This window comes from Pelodiscus sinensis, chromosome 26 (assembly GCF_049634645.1).
Source record: "Pelodiscus sinensis isolate JC-2024 chromosome 26, ASM4963464v1, whole genome shotgun sequence".
Classification (NCBI taxonomy): domain Eukaryota; kingdom Metazoa; phylum Chordata; order Testudines; family Trionychidae; genus Pelodiscus; species Pelodiscus sinensis.
The window spans coordinates 1,743,179-1,760,196 of record NC_134736.1 but is presented as its reverse complement, the minus strand read 5'-3'; the positions used below and the strand labels follow the sequence as shown (position 1 = coordinate 1,760,196).

The 17,018-nt window shown below is 52.9% G+C and overlaps 1 protein-coding gene across 10 annotated transcripts; it reads left to right on the top strand.

Annotated features, from left to right (window-relative positions):
- Window position 1: 1 nt before the first annotated feature.
- RNF214 (ring finger protein 214) lies at window positions 2-16,970 on the top strand. 10 transcript variants are annotated; one of them, XM_075909341.1, is made up of 16 exons: window positions 2-139; window positions 1,515-1,637; window positions 2,189-2,768; window positions 3,527-3,586; window positions 4,776-4,916; window positions 5,732-5,871; window positions 8,782-8,850; window positions 10,520-10,616; window positions 10,927-11,015; window positions 11,573-11,663; window positions 13,753-13,851; window positions 14,190-14,566; window positions 15,118-15,250; window positions 15,539-15,646; window positions 16,153-16,248; window positions 16,732-16,970. In XM_075909341.1, the coding sequence occupies exons 2-16, from the start codon at window positions 1,525-1,527 to the stop codon at window positions 16,795-16,797; spliced, it is 2,259 nt and encodes a 752-aa protein (XP_075765456.1). In that variant the 5' UTR covers window positions 2-139; window positions 1,515-1,524; the 3' UTR covers window positions 16,798-16,970. The 10 variants fall into 10 exon arrangements, with proteins under 10 accessions (XP_075765456.1, XP_075765457.1, XP_075765461.1 ...); XM_075909342.1 differs by having other exon boundaries at window positions 1,512-1,637; XM_075909346.1 differs by lacking the exon at window positions 2-139 and adding an exon at window positions 720-953 and having other exon boundaries at window positions 1,512-1,637.
- Window positions 16,971-17,018: the final 48 nt, after the last annotated feature.

Below are 17,018 nucleotides of genomic sequence, written 5' to 3'. Positions count from 1 at the left end.
GCCCCCCCGCGCTGCGGCAGCAGGAGCCGCCTCCCCCGGGCCGCAGGGGGCGCTCTCGCCAGCCGCTTCCCGCGCGCCTCGGCCAGCGGCCCCGGAAGCGTCCGCGGCGGGGGCGCAGCTAGGCCCGGCCCGGCCTCAGGTGGGTGCGCGGCGCCGGCCCGGCCCCCAGGCCCCCCCCCCGGGTTCCCCCCGCCCCCTCACCGACCGGCCCCCCCCGGGTTAGCCCGCCCCCCCCCAGGATCCCCCCCGCCCCTCACCGACCGGCCCCCCCGGGTTCCCCCGCCCCCCCCACCGACCGGCCCCCCCGCGGGGGTCTGAACAGGCTCCGCACGTGCCCCCCCCCCCCCCCGTCCTCAGGAGCGGCCCAGGCCCAGCCGGCCCCGGTTCGGGTTGCAGTGGCGGGGCCCGGGGGCAGACAGCCCCGCCCGGGGCTCAGGGCCGCTGCCGGTGGAATGGGGGCCCCTGCGCTTTGGGGTGTCCGACCCCGCGCTCAGCACCGGGGCTGCGGGAGGGCCTGGCCCAGCACGGACCGTATCAGCCCTGAGCCGGGGCGCATCGAGCGGCCGCTGCCTGGTCGCTAACAGACCCGCTGGGGCTGCCTTGCGGCACCTTTTACTTCTGAGCAGCCCGGCCGGGTCCCAGCCTGCACCCTTGCGGTAGAAGGGCTTGCTGTGCATCTAGGCCAAGAAATAGGCTGAGGGTCCTATCCTGTTTTCTAGTGTAGTCCTAGAACCCCAGGGCTGGCAGAGACCTCAGGAGGCACCGAGTCCAGCCCCCTGCCCAAAGCAGGACCAGCCCAACTAAACCATCGGGTTCAGAGAGCTTAAGAAATCTGCATATTCCTCTTTGTGCATACCTGCAGAGAGCGACTTGCTTGCAAAACTCACCCACTGAAGAATTCCAACTGATCTGAGACTGTGAAGTGATTGAGTCACATTGGACAGTCTGCCATTGTGTGTATATTGTACATTTGCAAGGGTGCCGTGGGACAGCCCCACAGGTCTGAATGTTTGGTGAAAAGGGGTACTTCATCAGTGGTTATTGTTTCCTGTTTTATATTTTGTGTGCTGTTTGTCACTGACACCCTTGGATCTCTTTAATATTGGAAGAGGAGAGGGCTGTAATTTTAGTGATTTGTATTTTTACTCATCTGTTAACTAATGTCTGGTGGTAATGGCCCATAATATCTAAAGATGGCATATACTGATGTATCCACTTTAATGGTTCTGATTAATTCTGTTTCAAACAGGTTTGTCTTTGTTGTAATGTCCTATACTTACATTTCCAACTCACTTATAACTCTGAATGAATCTCTTTAATGGCTCACATTTCCCATCTGTAAAGTGCTGATCGTGATGCATCCTTTCCCCAACCTTTTGTCTTGGCTGGGGAGACTGTGAACTCTTTGCAGAGGGGATTCTTATGACATGTTTGTACAGTGCCTAGCATAAAGGGGCTCTCATCTCAGCAGGAACCTCTATGTGCTTCTGTAATGATATTTTTTTTTAAAGTAGTGAAAGGACTATGGCATCAGAACAAACCATGGATGAAGTACCAATTCCTGAGAAATCCACTGCTGGTCAGCTGCCCCTGCAAGAATCAGACCCATACAAAGAACTCGACAATTTGCCTGTGAGGTAGGGTATTGGCATGTGTATGTATCCGATTGCTCATTGATGGTTTGTGTCAAGAGATGTACAAAATCAATCAAATGGTTCCTGTTAATGGCCTCTCACTTCCATAACAACAGCCCTGACCGTAGTGGGAGAAGTCCAATGTGGTATTAACTTACTGAGCCACTCTTTTTGAGACAGCATGTGGCAGGTATAGAGTGAGAATGCTTTCCTAGTTGTGGTTTGAGTGAACGTTTCTAAAATCCCTAGCAGCAAAGAGGGTTGAACCAATTAGAGAGTGTACTGTAAACAGAGCAAAGCGTATCAGGGAAGAAGCGTGGCATAATAGTAACTTGGGTCTCCTTTGCCTGAGAGTTTGTCTGCTGCTTACTTGCTGGGTGGGCTTGGACAAGTTCCTTCTGCTCTCTCTGTTTCACCATCTGTAATGTGAGAATATTGAGCTACCTCCCAGACTGATTGTGGGTTATAATACTTTTTAAAGCACTTTGAGAGACTTGGGTGAAAGATGCAATAGAAATGCAAAGGATGGATTAGTATCTGTTTCTTTTGAACAGCACAAGTGACCTTTCTATACAAGAGAATGAGAATGATTCTCTATCAGTGGAGGCTGCGGATCATAGCCAACCAGTAACAAGTGAAAGTACAGGAGATGCTCATTCAGGAGGAGCAGAAAGGGATCGTGAGGTATTGCTGACCAGTGCATCACTGCTAACTGCAGAGGACAGAGGAGAAGAACCTATGCCAAGAGCAACAGGACACTCTGGTGCTCTTTCTGGAGAGACACAAGCGCATTCTTCAAGTGAAGATCTGTATCAGTCTGATTCAGAGGGTTCAGACAGGGCAGCGAAAGAAGAAGAGAAACCCTTGCCACCGGTGGAAAATCTACAGACAGTATCTCTGGACTTCCAGGTTGATGTCCATGCAGAACAGCAACAAGCTACCAATAATTGCTCTGCAGGTGACCTGGAAGCTTCATACCTACAGCAGGCCAGAGGCGATGGGGGTCTGGAGCAGGATAATAAACCCCTGGAGGTACCACCCAGTGGGGAGAATGGGATTGAGAACAGCAGAGTTGCACAGGACTCAGATCAGGAAGCTTCATCCCAGAAGCCCTCTCAGAACATTGCAGTGCAGGTCGGGTACCAGTTGGCTTATGTTCAGGAAGCTTGAGCTTTCTCTCACTTGTTTTTTGTTTGTTCGTTTGTTTGTTTGTTTTTGTTTGGGAGGTCGTGTTAGTCTGGATGACAAAAGCACTAATCACTAACCAAGCGTTTGTTGTGTGCACCAGGCATGCTTTCCTGGTTGTTTTGTTTCTTACAGGCAAGAAAATGCTTAAGCGCTCCATAGGGCCTTTTAACCCACAGCATGTGATATGGTACAGAGGATCCTGCTAGAACTCTTCCTAGAGACAGGATCCCTTTTACAATCCAGTCATTTTCTTAGGTCTGGAACAATCTTTGTCTTGCCCATTTGTGCATGTGATATGCACCTCTTGTAGCAGGAGGAAGTAAAGCTTCTGGTCTGGATGATTTCTTTTTTTCTCTTAGTTTGTAGAAGTAATTTTCTAGGCTTCTTGGAAGTGCTTTCCCTTGATAGGGTGTTCCATGCCTACTGTACTTTCTAAAGTCGGTTACAGTATATGTATGGGGCTTTTATAATCAAAAAGAGGGTGTGGGAATTAGGAGCACCAACTGACCTGAGCTCTGAATTTGGTCCCAGTCATGTTGCTTGGTTGTCTAATGTTGCTTGTAAGTTGATGAATTAAACTGTGTCAGGGCTACCTCAGGATACCACTGAAAGTTCCTCTAAAAATGGGAGCTGTGTCTGTGCATGAAACTATTCTTTGTATCTCTAAAGACCTCTAACGCAAATCATCATTTCTGCCTTTGCAGACGGACTTTAAGACTGCTGATCTGGAGGTGAATACAGATCAAGATATTGAAAAGAACTTGGTGAGTCTTAAAGAACAGCCAGTCTATGGTTAGAGCAGAGGATTACTTCTCAAATTCTTAGGTTAAAATCACATATCCTTCACTTCTCTCTCACTGGGCAAGGTACTCAGGCCCCCGTCTCTGGGATCCGGGTCTGCAAGTCTGTGGGAGCTCACAGTGCTCAGCAGCATTGAAAATTGGGCCCTAGACACTTTGTTTACCTCCAGGTAAAATGATATTAATGGCTATGTCTACACTGCAATGTAGCCCAGGTTTCAGACTTAGGCTTAAGCTTAACCCCCTTCTGTCTACACACAAATCATGCCAACCCAAAGTCCTGGGACACCCTAAGCCAGGACCCAGGGTTACAAGTGAGTATAGACACTCAGCCCTGTGTTAACAAACTGAGGGCCTGCTAACTGGAGCTCTACTGTTGCTGGGCTTACACAGCAGCCTCGCTCTACCTGTTGACTTCACTGATGTTTGCAAAGTTCTTTGAGACCCTTTCCAAAGCCCGTGTGATGATGTAATAGTATTTGTATAATTGTGCCATTTCCTGCACCACTTGTTCCACATGTTACATGCGCGACATGTAGGGCAAGGAGCAGCGTGGCAGTTTTCCTTCCAGTACAGTGCCTTGGACCTGCCTCGATCTCACCCTGGCCTCAGGGCAACTGAAATACTGTGGGCTTCTTTCTTTCCAACTGCCCCGCACCCTTGTTCCTTTCGATCTCCTTGGCTCCCAGGAATCCTCACAGCATTCATGTTAAGTGGGGAGCCTTAATACTGCTTCTACAGCTGAAAAAATTGCAGCAAGGAGGCATTAAGTGAATTTCCAAAAGGCAGCATCTAGAACCTATGAATTCCTAGTCCCCACCCTGTTCTAACCACTAGACATACTGCCTCATTTAAATGACAACTTTACAGTTCTCTAATTAGTTGTCAGACAAGAAGCTGAGGGCTAGTTATGCCTGCTCCAGTGACATGGGTATTTTTGTGTCTTCTGATCCAAGAAGGCCTGTGCTTTGTTAGTGGGACTCATGCAAACTATGGTTCTTCACAGCCTTCATCTTGCCTTTTCCTGCACTTCTATACTCTACTGGGATGATTCGCTTTTCTCCGATTGCAGCTGGTATCAGGTCGGGTTTCGTCACTCTCCTTGAGGCAGTAGGGGAGAGGAAATATTTACCTACTCTTTTGTGAATTGCAGGGCAAAATGATGTCCGAGAGGGCTTTGTTGAAGGAACGTTACCAGGAAGTACTAGACAAACAGAGGCAGGTGGAGAATCAGCTCCAAGTGCAGCTCAAGCAGCTCCAACAACGAAGGGAAGAAGAAATGAAGAATCACCAGGTATCAAGTGAAACCCTTTTTCTCTCTGCCTACCCAACACCATTAATCATTGTACTGCTAAACTGGGGCCATTCAGTGTCATGCTGCAGGGCACAGAATGATGCTTGGAGCCATCTAGAAGGGATTCTTCTTAGGGAGAACATAGCAGAACTTGTCAAGGGAGTTATGTGGGGGATTCCCTCAAGCATCAGATATTGGTCACTCAGAGTAAGGGTGGAGGACTTGTTTTGATGTTGATTTTTTCCAAATCTTTAATCATGTGGGCAACATCTAAATAAACGGCATTTTGTGGACAGATCCCTTCCCATTCATGATCTCCTAACATCCCCATGACAGCTACAGTAGCATTAAGGAATATTTCATGCATTAATCCTAGGAGCTGGGAACAAGGAGCGTTCTCAATGTGTGGCTAGTCATCTCTGGCCCACAGCAGGGGAGCCATTGGATTAGACCAGTAGTTCTCAGTCCCTTCCACACTGTGCCCCTCATCAGAACAGAGAAAAGCTTTAGCACATCTGCTCACCTAGATTTAAAGAAAGGGAGGAAGCCCCTGATACCTGTCGGGGACACCTCCACTACTTACCCACCAGTAAGAACTGTGACATTGACCACTCGTCTATCTTGTGCTGCAGTTTTTAGTTTCCTGTTTCTGATCCTCAGCCCATTGCCTCATGTGACGGATGCGCTAACATTTATCTTTTGAAACCCTCTTGTGGCACATGTAGTTACCCACACAATTAATTCGGAATTTTAAAAACCATCTTGTGGTGGGTGGGCTTACATTCGTTATTGGCTTGGTGCTGGCTCTATTCTAGGAGATCTTGAAGGCCATTCAGGATGTGACAATCAAACGAGAAGAGACCAAGAAGAAGATGGAGAAAGAGAAGAAAGAGTTCTTGCAGAAGGAGCAGGATCTGAAAGCTGAAATTGAGAAGCTCTGTGAGAAAGGCAGAAGGTATTTCTGCAGGACAGCAAGTATTTATTGAAGTGAAATCTAAAACCCCTCTGGTTGGTTTGGTATACGGATGGAGAGCACACTGCCATGTAACCTTTCTGGACTGTCAGGATGGATTGTAACATGTTGGGAGAGGTCTGTTCAGGTTGTAAATAAGGATGTTAACTAGTGGTTAATCAACTAGTCAAGTAGTCGACGGAATTTCCATCGACTAGTCGGTAGGCACTTCCACATTCCTCCTTTGAAATGAACAACAGCCCCCACTGGGGCCCTTGTACGTTTCAAAGGAGAACTGTGGAACTTCGCGTGCAGCCCGGGGCCTGTGGGAAGTCCAGCTGACTCCGGGCTGCACGCGGGTGCCAGCCTTGAAATGCACAAGAGTCCCCAGCGGGTTCCAGGGAAATGCTGCGCTGGAGCCCAGGATCAGCTAGGGAGTCTCCAGCTGACCCCAGGCTCCACGCATGCAGCGCTGCACAGCCGAGCCAGGGACTGCCTCTTGGAATGCTGCATGCCGCCTCGGCGTTTCAAAGCGGCAGCACCACACAACTGATTCCGGGCTCAGCTGCGCGGCACTGCTGCTTTCAAGTACCCCCTCTTCTCCCCCCCTTTTCTGCCTCTATGTGATAGAGGCAGCAAGGGGGGGAATCGACTAGTCGACTAACTATCCGATAAGCATTTGCTTATGGGATAGTTGACTAGTCCTTAACATCCCTAGTTGTAAACAGCTTAGTCTCTACTAGATCTGCTAAGTATACAGAGTTTCCCCAAAATCAATGTATTTTCAAAGACTAGTCCTGTGGCACCTTAGAGATGATCAAATATATATATATATGTAGTATCATGCGCTTTCATGGGATCAACCCACTTGCTCAGATGAGATGATCTTAAGACCATCTGGACAAGTGGGTTTTGCCCATGATACGATATATAGCTATACAGGCAGTCCCCGACTTACGCGGATCCGACTTGTGTCGGATCCGCAGTTACAAACAGGGCTCGCCCCGGAGGACATGGACTGCGGGACCTCGCGGTCCTGCCGCCCGTGTGCTCCGGGGCTTTCTCCACGTCTCCCTGGTCTGCAGACCAGGAAGACGCGGAGCAAAGCCGCGGAGGGGCTCGGGCAGCGGGGCCTCGGGGGAAGCCGGCAGCGGGACAGCCGCGGACTGGGAGCAAAGCTGCGGAGGACCCAGGCGGCGGGACCGCGGTGCGTCTTGGTCCGCCACCCGCGTCTTCCTGGTCTGCTGGGGGCACAGCTAGTATGCTCCCCCCCCCCCCAGCAGACTAGGCTTTTCTCCGGACGCCTGTGGCAGAGCAGCTGGGGCGCTGCCGGTTGGTCCCGCAGCGCCGCTCTGGGCGCTACTGGACCAACCCAGCAGCACCCCAGCTGCTCTGCCCCAGGCGTCCTGATTCAGCCGCTGCTGGTCAGTTTCAGCAGCGGCTGAATCAGGACGCCTGGGGCAGAGCAGATGGGGTGCTGCTGGGTTGGTCCAGTAGCGCCGAAGAGCAGCGCTACTGGAGCAACCCAGCAGTACCCCAGCTGCTCTGCCCTAGGCATCCCCAAGTCAGCTGCTGCTGAAACTGACCAGTGCTGACTACAGGAAGCCCGAGGCAGAGTTGCTCTGCCCCGTGCTTCCTGGAATCAGCTGCTGATCAGTTTCAGCAGCAGCTGACTTAGGGACGCCTGGGGTTCTTAAGTTGATTCTGTATGTAAGTCGGAACTGGCGGTCAGTTTCAGCAGCGGCTGAATCTGGACGCCAGTTCCGACTTACATACAGATTCAACTTAAGAACAAACCTACAGTCCCTATCTTGTACGTAACCCGGGGACTGCCTGTATTTGTCCATCTCTAATGTGCCACAGGACAACTTGTATTTTCAGAGCCAGGGTCGAGGTTGTTGGCTATAAGTGCTGGCTGATCTTGAAACTGGAGCCTGAAGAACTTAGGGTTTACTCAGTCCTGTGGTGCTTTTCCACTTTGGTCTTATGGCCCAATTTCAGCTCGATGACTTCCTCTACACCCAGAATTATCCCTGCGTGTGGCCTGCTCAGATGCTGTGTGCATGGGTGCCCTGCAGAAAGCTAACTGTTTTGGATGGCCAAGGCGTTCTGTGCTGCTCACGCTGAGCTGCTGTGGCGGGCTTAGTTGAGAGGCCTGTAAAACGGCTGCTGTTCTTCTCTAGGCCCAGGTGCTGCTTCCCTCTCTCATGCAAACCACCTCACTGGTTTCAGTGGGACTGTTGCACAGTCTCAGCAGGGGTAACCTTCAGCATTGTTTGGCATCCCATCCCCCTTCGCATGCAGAAGGAGAATGGATAATTCGTTACTACCTTCCCCTCCCCCCACGTGTAAATGTGTAACTGCATTTTAACATTCCTGCTGTGTGTCCGTCCCTCTGCATATAAACTGGTGGCTGGCGTGCACTGCCCTTTTCCCATGGCTTGCTTTGCACAGTGTCATGATATAGCAAAGCTTATGCTCCTCTGAATACGGAAATTCTTACAAAAATCCTGATGTGGTGGTTGGTCTCTCCAAGGAGATCACTGTCTAGAGCTCCTGACTATGCTGTGCTTTTAGTTAGGGATGTGAAAACACACTCACATACTTAACTGCTTAAACATTTTGTTTAACCGGTTAACTGCCGTGGATGTGGTCCAGCTGGCAGGGGCAGCCAAGGCCATGGGCAGGAGGCTCCTCTGGCCCACCGCTTGCAGGGCTGGCCAACAACCGGGTCCAGCCTTCAGGGCCAATTCTCTGGTTACCTCGTAAGCAGGCTGATAAGCCTACTGCTTAGTGAGTAACCGGTTAACCTCTGACATCCCCACTTTTAGTTCTGAGGCCTGTAGCAGTGATGAGTGAAAAGCCCCCGCGCTTGCGGTAAGTGACTTGGTCTGTCCTCTCTCCCCCTCGCAGGTTACTGACGGAACAGGAGGAGAAGGAAAATAAAATCGTTTCTCTAATCGCAGAGCAGTCTGATGAGAAGTAGGACACTATTTCTGTATGATCGGTTCTGATGAGCGCTCTTTCCATTCCCTTCCCCTTAGTTCCTTGGAAACGTTAAATCTCGCACAGTCGCTCCATCGTGAGACGTGCTTCACCTTTTCCCCTGTGGGTGAAAGTAAGAGGCAGATCACGCAGGCTAGATCTGCATGCTTTCTGTCTCCTCCCCAGCTTCACCAGTGCCCATCAGTGCCTGCCTGTGTCATGCATGAGCAGAGACTGCCACGTGCTTCATTGGCGTGGCTAACGATCCACTGGGGAAGGGGATTGGGCCCAGCAGACTGACTTTGTCACCTCTGCTGTAACTGAGCTTGTGCTTGCAGAGGTCAGACTGGTTCCTTTTCCCATAGTGCTATCACATACCTGTGCCCGAATGCCGTGTTTTACCTAGGTGAATTGGGACAGGCTCAAGCTTCAATTTCTGATCCAGACCCAAACTTGGAGTGCTTAGGCAATGGTGATGGGCAGTAATACATCTCCTAAAGATTGAACTTCTGAATCTGGTCTGTTTGGATCTGGGGTTTTGATTCTTAGAAATGTTGGTCTGGATGAGGCCCTGAGAGATCTTCTAAGCAAGCTGCCCGCGCTGAGGCAGGACCAGTAAACCTAGACTATCCCTGCCATGTTTTCCAGCCTGTTCTTTTAAAACCTCCACTGATGGGGATTCCACGACCTCCATTGGGACTCCCTTCCAGAGCTTAACTAGCCTCATAGTCAAAAGTTTTTTCTAAAATCTAACCTCAGGAGGAAAAACTGACCCCTTGCTGCAGACGAAGCCCATTACTTCTTGTCCTGCCTTCTGTGGACATGGAGAACAACTGATTGCTGCCCTCTGTTTAACAGCCTTTAATGTATTTGAAATCTGTTCCCAGGTCCCCCCTCTACTCTTTTCTCATGACCAAACATGCCCAGTCTTTTTAACCTTGGTCAGTTTTTCTAAGACTTCTGTCATTTTTGTTGCTCTCTGGACTTTGTCCGGATTGTCCACATCTTTCCTGAAGTATGGCACCCTGAACTGGAGACAGGTCTGCAGCGGAGGCCTCACCCGTGCTGAGTAGAGCGGGAGAGTTACCTTTCTTGTCTTGCATACGGCAGCTCAGTCAGTCCACCCCGGACAATGTGCCTTTTTCACAGCTGCATCGCATTGCTGACTTGTAGTCAGTTTGTGACCCACTGTATCATTCGCAGGTCTCTTTCTAGTTCAGATATGGGTTTTCTTCTGCCAACTTTAAACACAGTCTTGGCAAGGGGTAACCTTCAGCCTTGTTAGGTGTCCCATCCCCCCATACACATGCAGAAGGAGAATGGGCCATTCATTACTGCCATCTTTGGACCCCGGCTTGGAAGGTGTAACTTTGAGCAGCACAACAGCTCACAGGGATCTCTACTGCTGATGCAGCGGGGCCCATTTCAGAGTAAGGTTTTAGATGTCCCGCTGTGAAATGACTGGTCTCGTGCATACACTGAGCCAGCTTGGTCTTGAGATCTGCAGCCTCTGCATGTCAGATGAAGGTCGTTGCTGCCGTAGTCTGCAATCTGGGTGCCACCCTTGGGCTGTGGGTAACTAAAGACTGTACTGGCAGCTTACCCAGGTGGCAGCCAACATGTCACAGTAGGGCCTTTAACAGACATGTTCTGCTTTTGCCTCTAGGGAGGTGTGGGAGATGGAACTAGATAAGCTGAAGAACCAGCACAATGAGATCAACAGGAACATCCTGGAGGAAACAGAAAGGGCTTGGAAAGCAGAGGTTGGTGTAAGCAGCAGGGCATGGTTGCAAGTCAAGGACTGATGCAGAATGGTGCATAGACCAGTAGTTCTCAAACAATATAACAACGTGCATCACATATGCCACTCTTGGTGTGTTACGTGGGCCACGTCACACCCTAGATATACTACCTGTATGGTCGTGGGCTGCGACTGGGTGCTGATTGGACTGCAAGGGGGCTAAGAGTTGAGAACCGCTTGCCTCGAGTTAACAAGCATGACCTGGGAGGATGAGAGAGGTGTCATACATTCAGGTACATGCTTGCCATGTCTGTGGCCCCTCTGTCCATTAGATACTGTCCTTGGAGAGCCGGAAGGAACTGCTGGTTCTGAAACTAGAAGAAGCTGAAAAAGAGGCGAAGCTGCACCTGACCTACCTCAAGTGAGTTCTGTATAGGCCACAAGGTGGCAGAGCCCCCTGTTTACCCCTATCCATCCCCTCCAAAAACCCCACCTATTCTGGGCGTTCATGTGAGAGACTGTGTTACAACCAAGTTAGGTTTCCTGACCTGGGGTCCTTAAAGAACGGGATGGTGGAGTTCCAATTTTCCATGGTTTTCCCTTAATCTTTAGCTGCTGCATATTCCTTCCTCCTGTCTGCTGAGCATCCTCCTGCCCCAAATCCACTGAACACTGCGTGTTGTAGCTTTCTTCACTCGCATCCAGGAGATGCTCCTCTTGTGCTCTAGCTCTCAAACTGCACTGCTTGAAGTTTTGCTCTCTCCTGCAGAGGGAAGCTGTGTGGTTTGAACCCTCCTTTCCTGGCTTTGAGCTGAAAGTGGGTTAGAACTGCAGTGGAGGGGCAGAGGCGCCAGAAAAAGATGGGGAGTAACATGTATAAACAGGCATCTGGGGGGGTGGTCTGCTTGTTCCCATTTCGCTACCAAAAACGTGGACTCAAACCCTCTATTCCCCTTTAATTCTCCTGTCTCTGAGTAGGTCAGCGCCACCCACGCTGGAGACCATCCGGCCCAAGCAGGAATGGGAAATGAGGCTGAACAGGATACGAATGACCAAAGAGAGTGTCCAGGTAGGGTCTCTGCTGTGCGCCAAGCAACCCCTAAATAGTTAGGAGGAGAAAGAAGAACATAAAACAAATCCAGTATTAAAATTTGTTTTAATTTTTATCCCACCTCTTCCTTCAGTGATTCTGCCAGTCTTGTCAGGTGTTCTCTAGCAAGCCCTCAGATGATCGTTAGAGTAAACTTGTCAGGGTTCCCAGTGTCCCAGTTCTGTCTCCTACAGCTCCAACCACATTGCCAACACTTGCTGCACAAACAGGCTGTATGAATAACTGAGTAACTGTCAATGCACATGAAATCTGACGCTCCCAATGGCCAGCTGTTAACGAGCTGGGTAGCGTCATGCCTCAGATGTGTTCTCACACCATAGGATCACGGGGCTAGCAGGGGTCGCAAGGGTAATCTAGCCTAAAATGCAGGATTTGCTGAGGCAGATGGCGATCCAGCCTTTGTTTGAAAACCTCCAGCGAAAGAGCATCCATGACCTGTCCTGCTCTTCTTGCAGGTAGGAAGTTTTTCCTGAGATTCTCTAAATCTCTGTTGTTCTCTAGTTTGAACCCACTGAGGCAGGGCACAGCTACAGTGGAGAACTTTCAGAATGCTGCTCTGACCAATAGAAACTGTGACCGAGGGCACCTCACTAAGTTTTTGGGTTCTTATTGCTAAAGCTCTGTGCAGATATAAAAATGTTCACCCACATCCACTAGAAACAACATGTATCCGAGCGGCACTCCGGGCTCTGCCTTGTATGGACATCCACAGCTGCGTCGCCTCGTCTGTGTGTGTGTCGGGCGCTCCTGTGGAGGAGCGTGGCCGGGGCAGGGTGCTTGTCCTGCTGTGCCCTGCCAGGCGCTCGTAACAGGGAGCAGAAAAGCGCCTGCACACCAGCCATGCCCTCGCCAGGAGCACCCGACCTCACTCCCTGGTAAGTGCCGGGGAGCGGGGCAGAGCAAGCACTGCGCCCCAACCTTTTTAGCATCCACATCTGCTCCATTATCCGTAGACATGAATGGTGGATATCTACGGCGATAGAGCCGAATTGCTGGGCTCTACTTGCTGCCTTGCTGGTTGGCAGCATGCCCAGAAGCCCTCTCTGTATTTATCTGTGATGTTCAGATGTGCGACTGTTAATACAGCTTTCATGTAAATGTTCTAACCACGTGCACTGGGGCTGCTGTCCATACCCCTAGGAAGCTCCCGATGAATGGCCTTTGAAGATCTGCTTGCTCAGCCATGAGCTTGGCTTCTGTGGGGCTGAAGGTCATCGCCTTGTGATGTTCTTAAGAAACTTGCCTTTCATCTGTAATGTGATTGTGGCAGGAACTTGGCAGTTTGTAGAGTGTGTCAGTGCAGCTACTCAGGAGAGGAACTGTCTGTCGCAAGGCAAATAGGAATGATCTGAGCCCTGCCTGGCCGTTACATGTTAGGCCTGGTCTTTATACGTGACGCGTGAGCGTTGTCAAAGATAAACGTGATGAGATAGGAAACATGGATTACGTGCATGTCAAGTTGGGTCAGGGCTTAGTAATTAAACAGCATGCAAGCAAGGCAGCTCTGGCAGGCCTCAGGAACTAGCTGATTTCTGACTCAATAAAATGCTCTTGAATAGCTCCTAGTCTTCTCCCCAGGAGGTTTCTAGGCTTGTTTCTCTTTGCTTCCCCAGTAACGTTCTGTAGTCATAGTCCTGGCCGAGTCTAGGGTTTGCTTTACTGGGTGTCTTAGCTCGCCTTCACTCTTTTGTTGGTTTGTGAACTCTACGCTAGGGATTCCTTCCCAGAGATGCAGTGACCCCAAATTACCCCTCAGAATTGACTGTGGGTAGCTATGCCTCAGCTTGTCCTGTGCCAATAGGTGGAAATCCAGTTTGTGCACGCACCCCATACAGCCGTGTGGCTGTCTGCAGAAGCGCTAATTCCCACCAGACCTTTGACTCCCCCCTGCAGTCCAGCCCAGCAGGACGGGAGCTGTGTTAGGATGTGGAATCCATCAGGACCCCTCACCCAGGCAGCCGTGGCAGGCAGCAGGCCGGAGTGACGGAGAGCTTGGTCACCCCTCCCCTCCACACACGATGTATTTTTCTCTCTCTCTCTCTCTCAGGACCAGTTCAATGGTCACATTCAGCTGGTGAGGAATGGAGCAAAGCTGAGCAGTCTACCACAGATCCCCACCCCCACCCTGCCACCCCCGCCCTCAGAAGTGAGTGTCACTCCCCAAACTCAGGCCCAGATGCGCCATAGGAAGGGCTGTGGGCACGTGGCTTTGCTAAGGCTAGCTCGTGCTGGCCCCAGCAGACAGCTGCCTGTCGTTGGAGGTGCAGCTGGTCGCACACCCTGACAGGTGTGTGTGGGATATGCGTTACAGTCCTCCCCTTGTCCTCTGGAGAGAGCCTGGGAGGAGCCCTCATCGGCCGCCTGGGGGATCTGCGAGGCGGTGGGTTCCTGTCCCCAGGCTCGCCTGGCTGTAGCCTGTTTGGCAGGAGCTCCTGGCTGGCCTCCGTCTGCCTGTTCTAACCCGTCTTCTCTTCTCTCTCGCAGACAGAATTCATGATGCCGGCATTTCAGCCCAATCCGTCTCTTACCCCCAGGCTCCCGTTCCCCATCGGGCCAGTCCCGGTTCCCATGGTCATGCCTAGTGCTGATCCTCGGGCACTCTCTTTCCCGCTCCTTAATCCTGTCATCTCCAGGCCTAGCCAGTCCTCCCCCCCTCTGCCTGCTTCCCAAGGGCGGAACAGCCCTGTCTTGGCATCTCTCCTCGGCACCCATGGTCCTCACATGACGCCTGCTGCCTCTATCCCACCTCCGCCAGGGCTGGGAGGAGTCAAGGGCGCTCCTGAGTTTCACAGGCCGCAGCCAGTGGATAAGCTGGAAAAGATCCTGGAGAAGCTCTTGGCTCGGTTTCCCCAGTGTAACAAGTGAGTGCCCTTGCCTGGGGCGGGGGCCTGCGTGTGGGGTAGTGCCGGAGGCGATCAGAGGCTGGACTCGAGGCTCGGGAAGCGCGTAGCTGGCAGTCCCAGGGTGGCTGGGAGTGAGGACTGAATGTGCTGACGTCGGTGGCAGGAGTAGAGCCAAGGCGGGTACGGGGCATTCGGTCCTTCCAGTAGCTCTGTAACCCCGCAGGGCCTAGGCGACTCGCCTGACCTGTGCGTGGCGGAGGAGCTGCTGCCGGCTGTGAGACCTTTGGGGACTGCGAAGCCAGTGAGGGACACGTGCTACAGCACTGGGCGGTGTTAGCTCCGGGGCTCAGAGACTGTTGGGAGGTGCAGCCTGGGCCCCTGGAGAAAAGCCTACAGTCGGGTTGCACTGGTGTGTTCGAGCAGCCCGTTGGTGGCTGCTGTTTGCCCTCGCTACCGGGTGCTGCGGTGCCTCGCCTCACTCGACTCGTGCCCCTACGGGGCAGCGCCTTGCGGAAAGGGGGCTGTTCCGTGGTGCCCAGGTGGTTCTGACCCGCTCGCTGTCTCCTCAGGGCCCAGCTGACGACCATACTGCAGCAGATCAAGACGGCGAGGAGAACCATGGCAGGGCTGACCATGGAAGAGCTGAGTCGGCTGGTGGCAGCCAAGCTGGCTGAGCAGCAGGGCGCAGCGGTGGGTGTTCAGGTGGGCCAGCTGCAGGCGTGGTGCCCGGGTCCAGGGGGCGAGGTCCTACTGAAGGAGGCAGCGTGTGGCTCCCGGACAGGGCCGCCCTGCCGCAGTGGGTTGGAGCTGATCAGAGCTGCTGTCCTGGGCCGTTTCCTAAGACGCCAGTGGCCTCCGCAGAGGCCCAGCCGGAGCGTCCCGCTCTCCATCCCGAGCAAGGAGGCGCTAGTCAGAGTCCTGCACGTCCCTGGGGTGGCTCGGCGCTCCCTCTAAAACATGCCTAATGCGTTTTATCGTCTTTGCTAACAGCCACTTGGCCGAATCAGGGCCCCCCTGTTTCCTGCTCCTCTGCCCCAGATCAGCACCCCCATGTTCCTGCCACCGGCTCAGGTGTCTTACCCAGGGACACCAACTCATGTAAGATGTTCTGAGTTACCTGGGAGCCCCTGCATGTCCCCCAGCCCAGCCCGTGTGCCCCTCAGGCTGGGAGGCCAGGGTTGCATTTCGCCCACGGTGCAGGCTCTGGGCTCTTGCCTCAGGCTGGTGAGGTGGGAGGGCAGGCCTCTCCCCCTCTGCTGGCCACGAGCACTCAGGCAAGGGGAAGGAGTGAAAAGGCCCCTAGCGGGGCACAGGCAAGGGCCTGGGGGAGCTGGCGTGTCAGTGCTGGGATAGGCGAGCATGCGACGCTGACGGGGGCAGGAGGGAGCCAAAGGGCGGTCCCAACAAGCTGCTCCCTGCGGGAGACGGTCATATCAGCGCCACGAAGCTGGTACGGTTTCCCCGTCCCCTGAAGTACTCTCCCCTCCGTACCTTCTTAGTGGGGACGGGGGCAGGCGCCGTGCCGCGCGGCTGGGGGCGCAGGGCGCGTAGAGCTGCGAATGGTGACTCTCATTTCTGTGCGCACGCTTGCTGCCGTGACCCAGGCCCCCGCCACCTGCCGGCTGTGTCTGATGTGCCAGAAGCTCGTGCAGCCCAGCGAGCTCCACCCCATGGCCTGCTCTCATGTACTGCACAAGGAGGTGAGTGGTGCACTGCGCGGCCTGGCGCCCTGTCCCGCCCTCCGGCAGGAGCCAGCTGCCCTTGGCAGGGCCGGGGAGCCTACGGAGCTGGTGGGGAACGAGGCTCCTGAGGAAGAACAGCCCTTCCTGGGGCAGGAGGAATCAGTGAGCCAACCCGTCCTCGCCCTCGTCCTCGCCCCAGCCTGGGAGGTTTGCCCTCTGGCTGGCCACTGAGTTACACAGTCCTCCAAGCTTCTCTTGCCCTCTCCGTGTCCGGAGGGTTAGACCCAAATCTTGTCCTGCTCTGGGGTAGGTCCCAGCATCAGCCTCTGGATGAGAGGGAGGTGGCGGAGCTGGCTCCCATCGCCCCAAGCATCCTGGGTGTGCACGGTGTGGGAGCTGGGATCCCTTGGTGACAGGGCCCTGAGCCCACAAGATCCAGGTAGACTCTGTGTAACACCGCCTCCGAGTGGGCTGGTGGCTCCTTACTGGCTCTCTTTTCAGTGCATCAAATTCTGGGCCCAGACCAACACGAATGACACCTGCCCCTTTTGTCCGAGTCCCAAATGACAGCCCCGGAGCAAAGCACCAGAGGTGTGAATAGGCAAGGTTGGCCGAGATTGCCACGGTTCTGTATTTATACCCCGTGTATACACATGTACATTTTTATTATACAGGTAATGTGTGTATAGAATGTCTGTATACATAGGAGTGCACAAATAAAAGTGTGTATATTATGCATAGATCAGGCAGCGTTGCTCCTTTTTGGGTCTGGCTTTCTAGCCTCACTG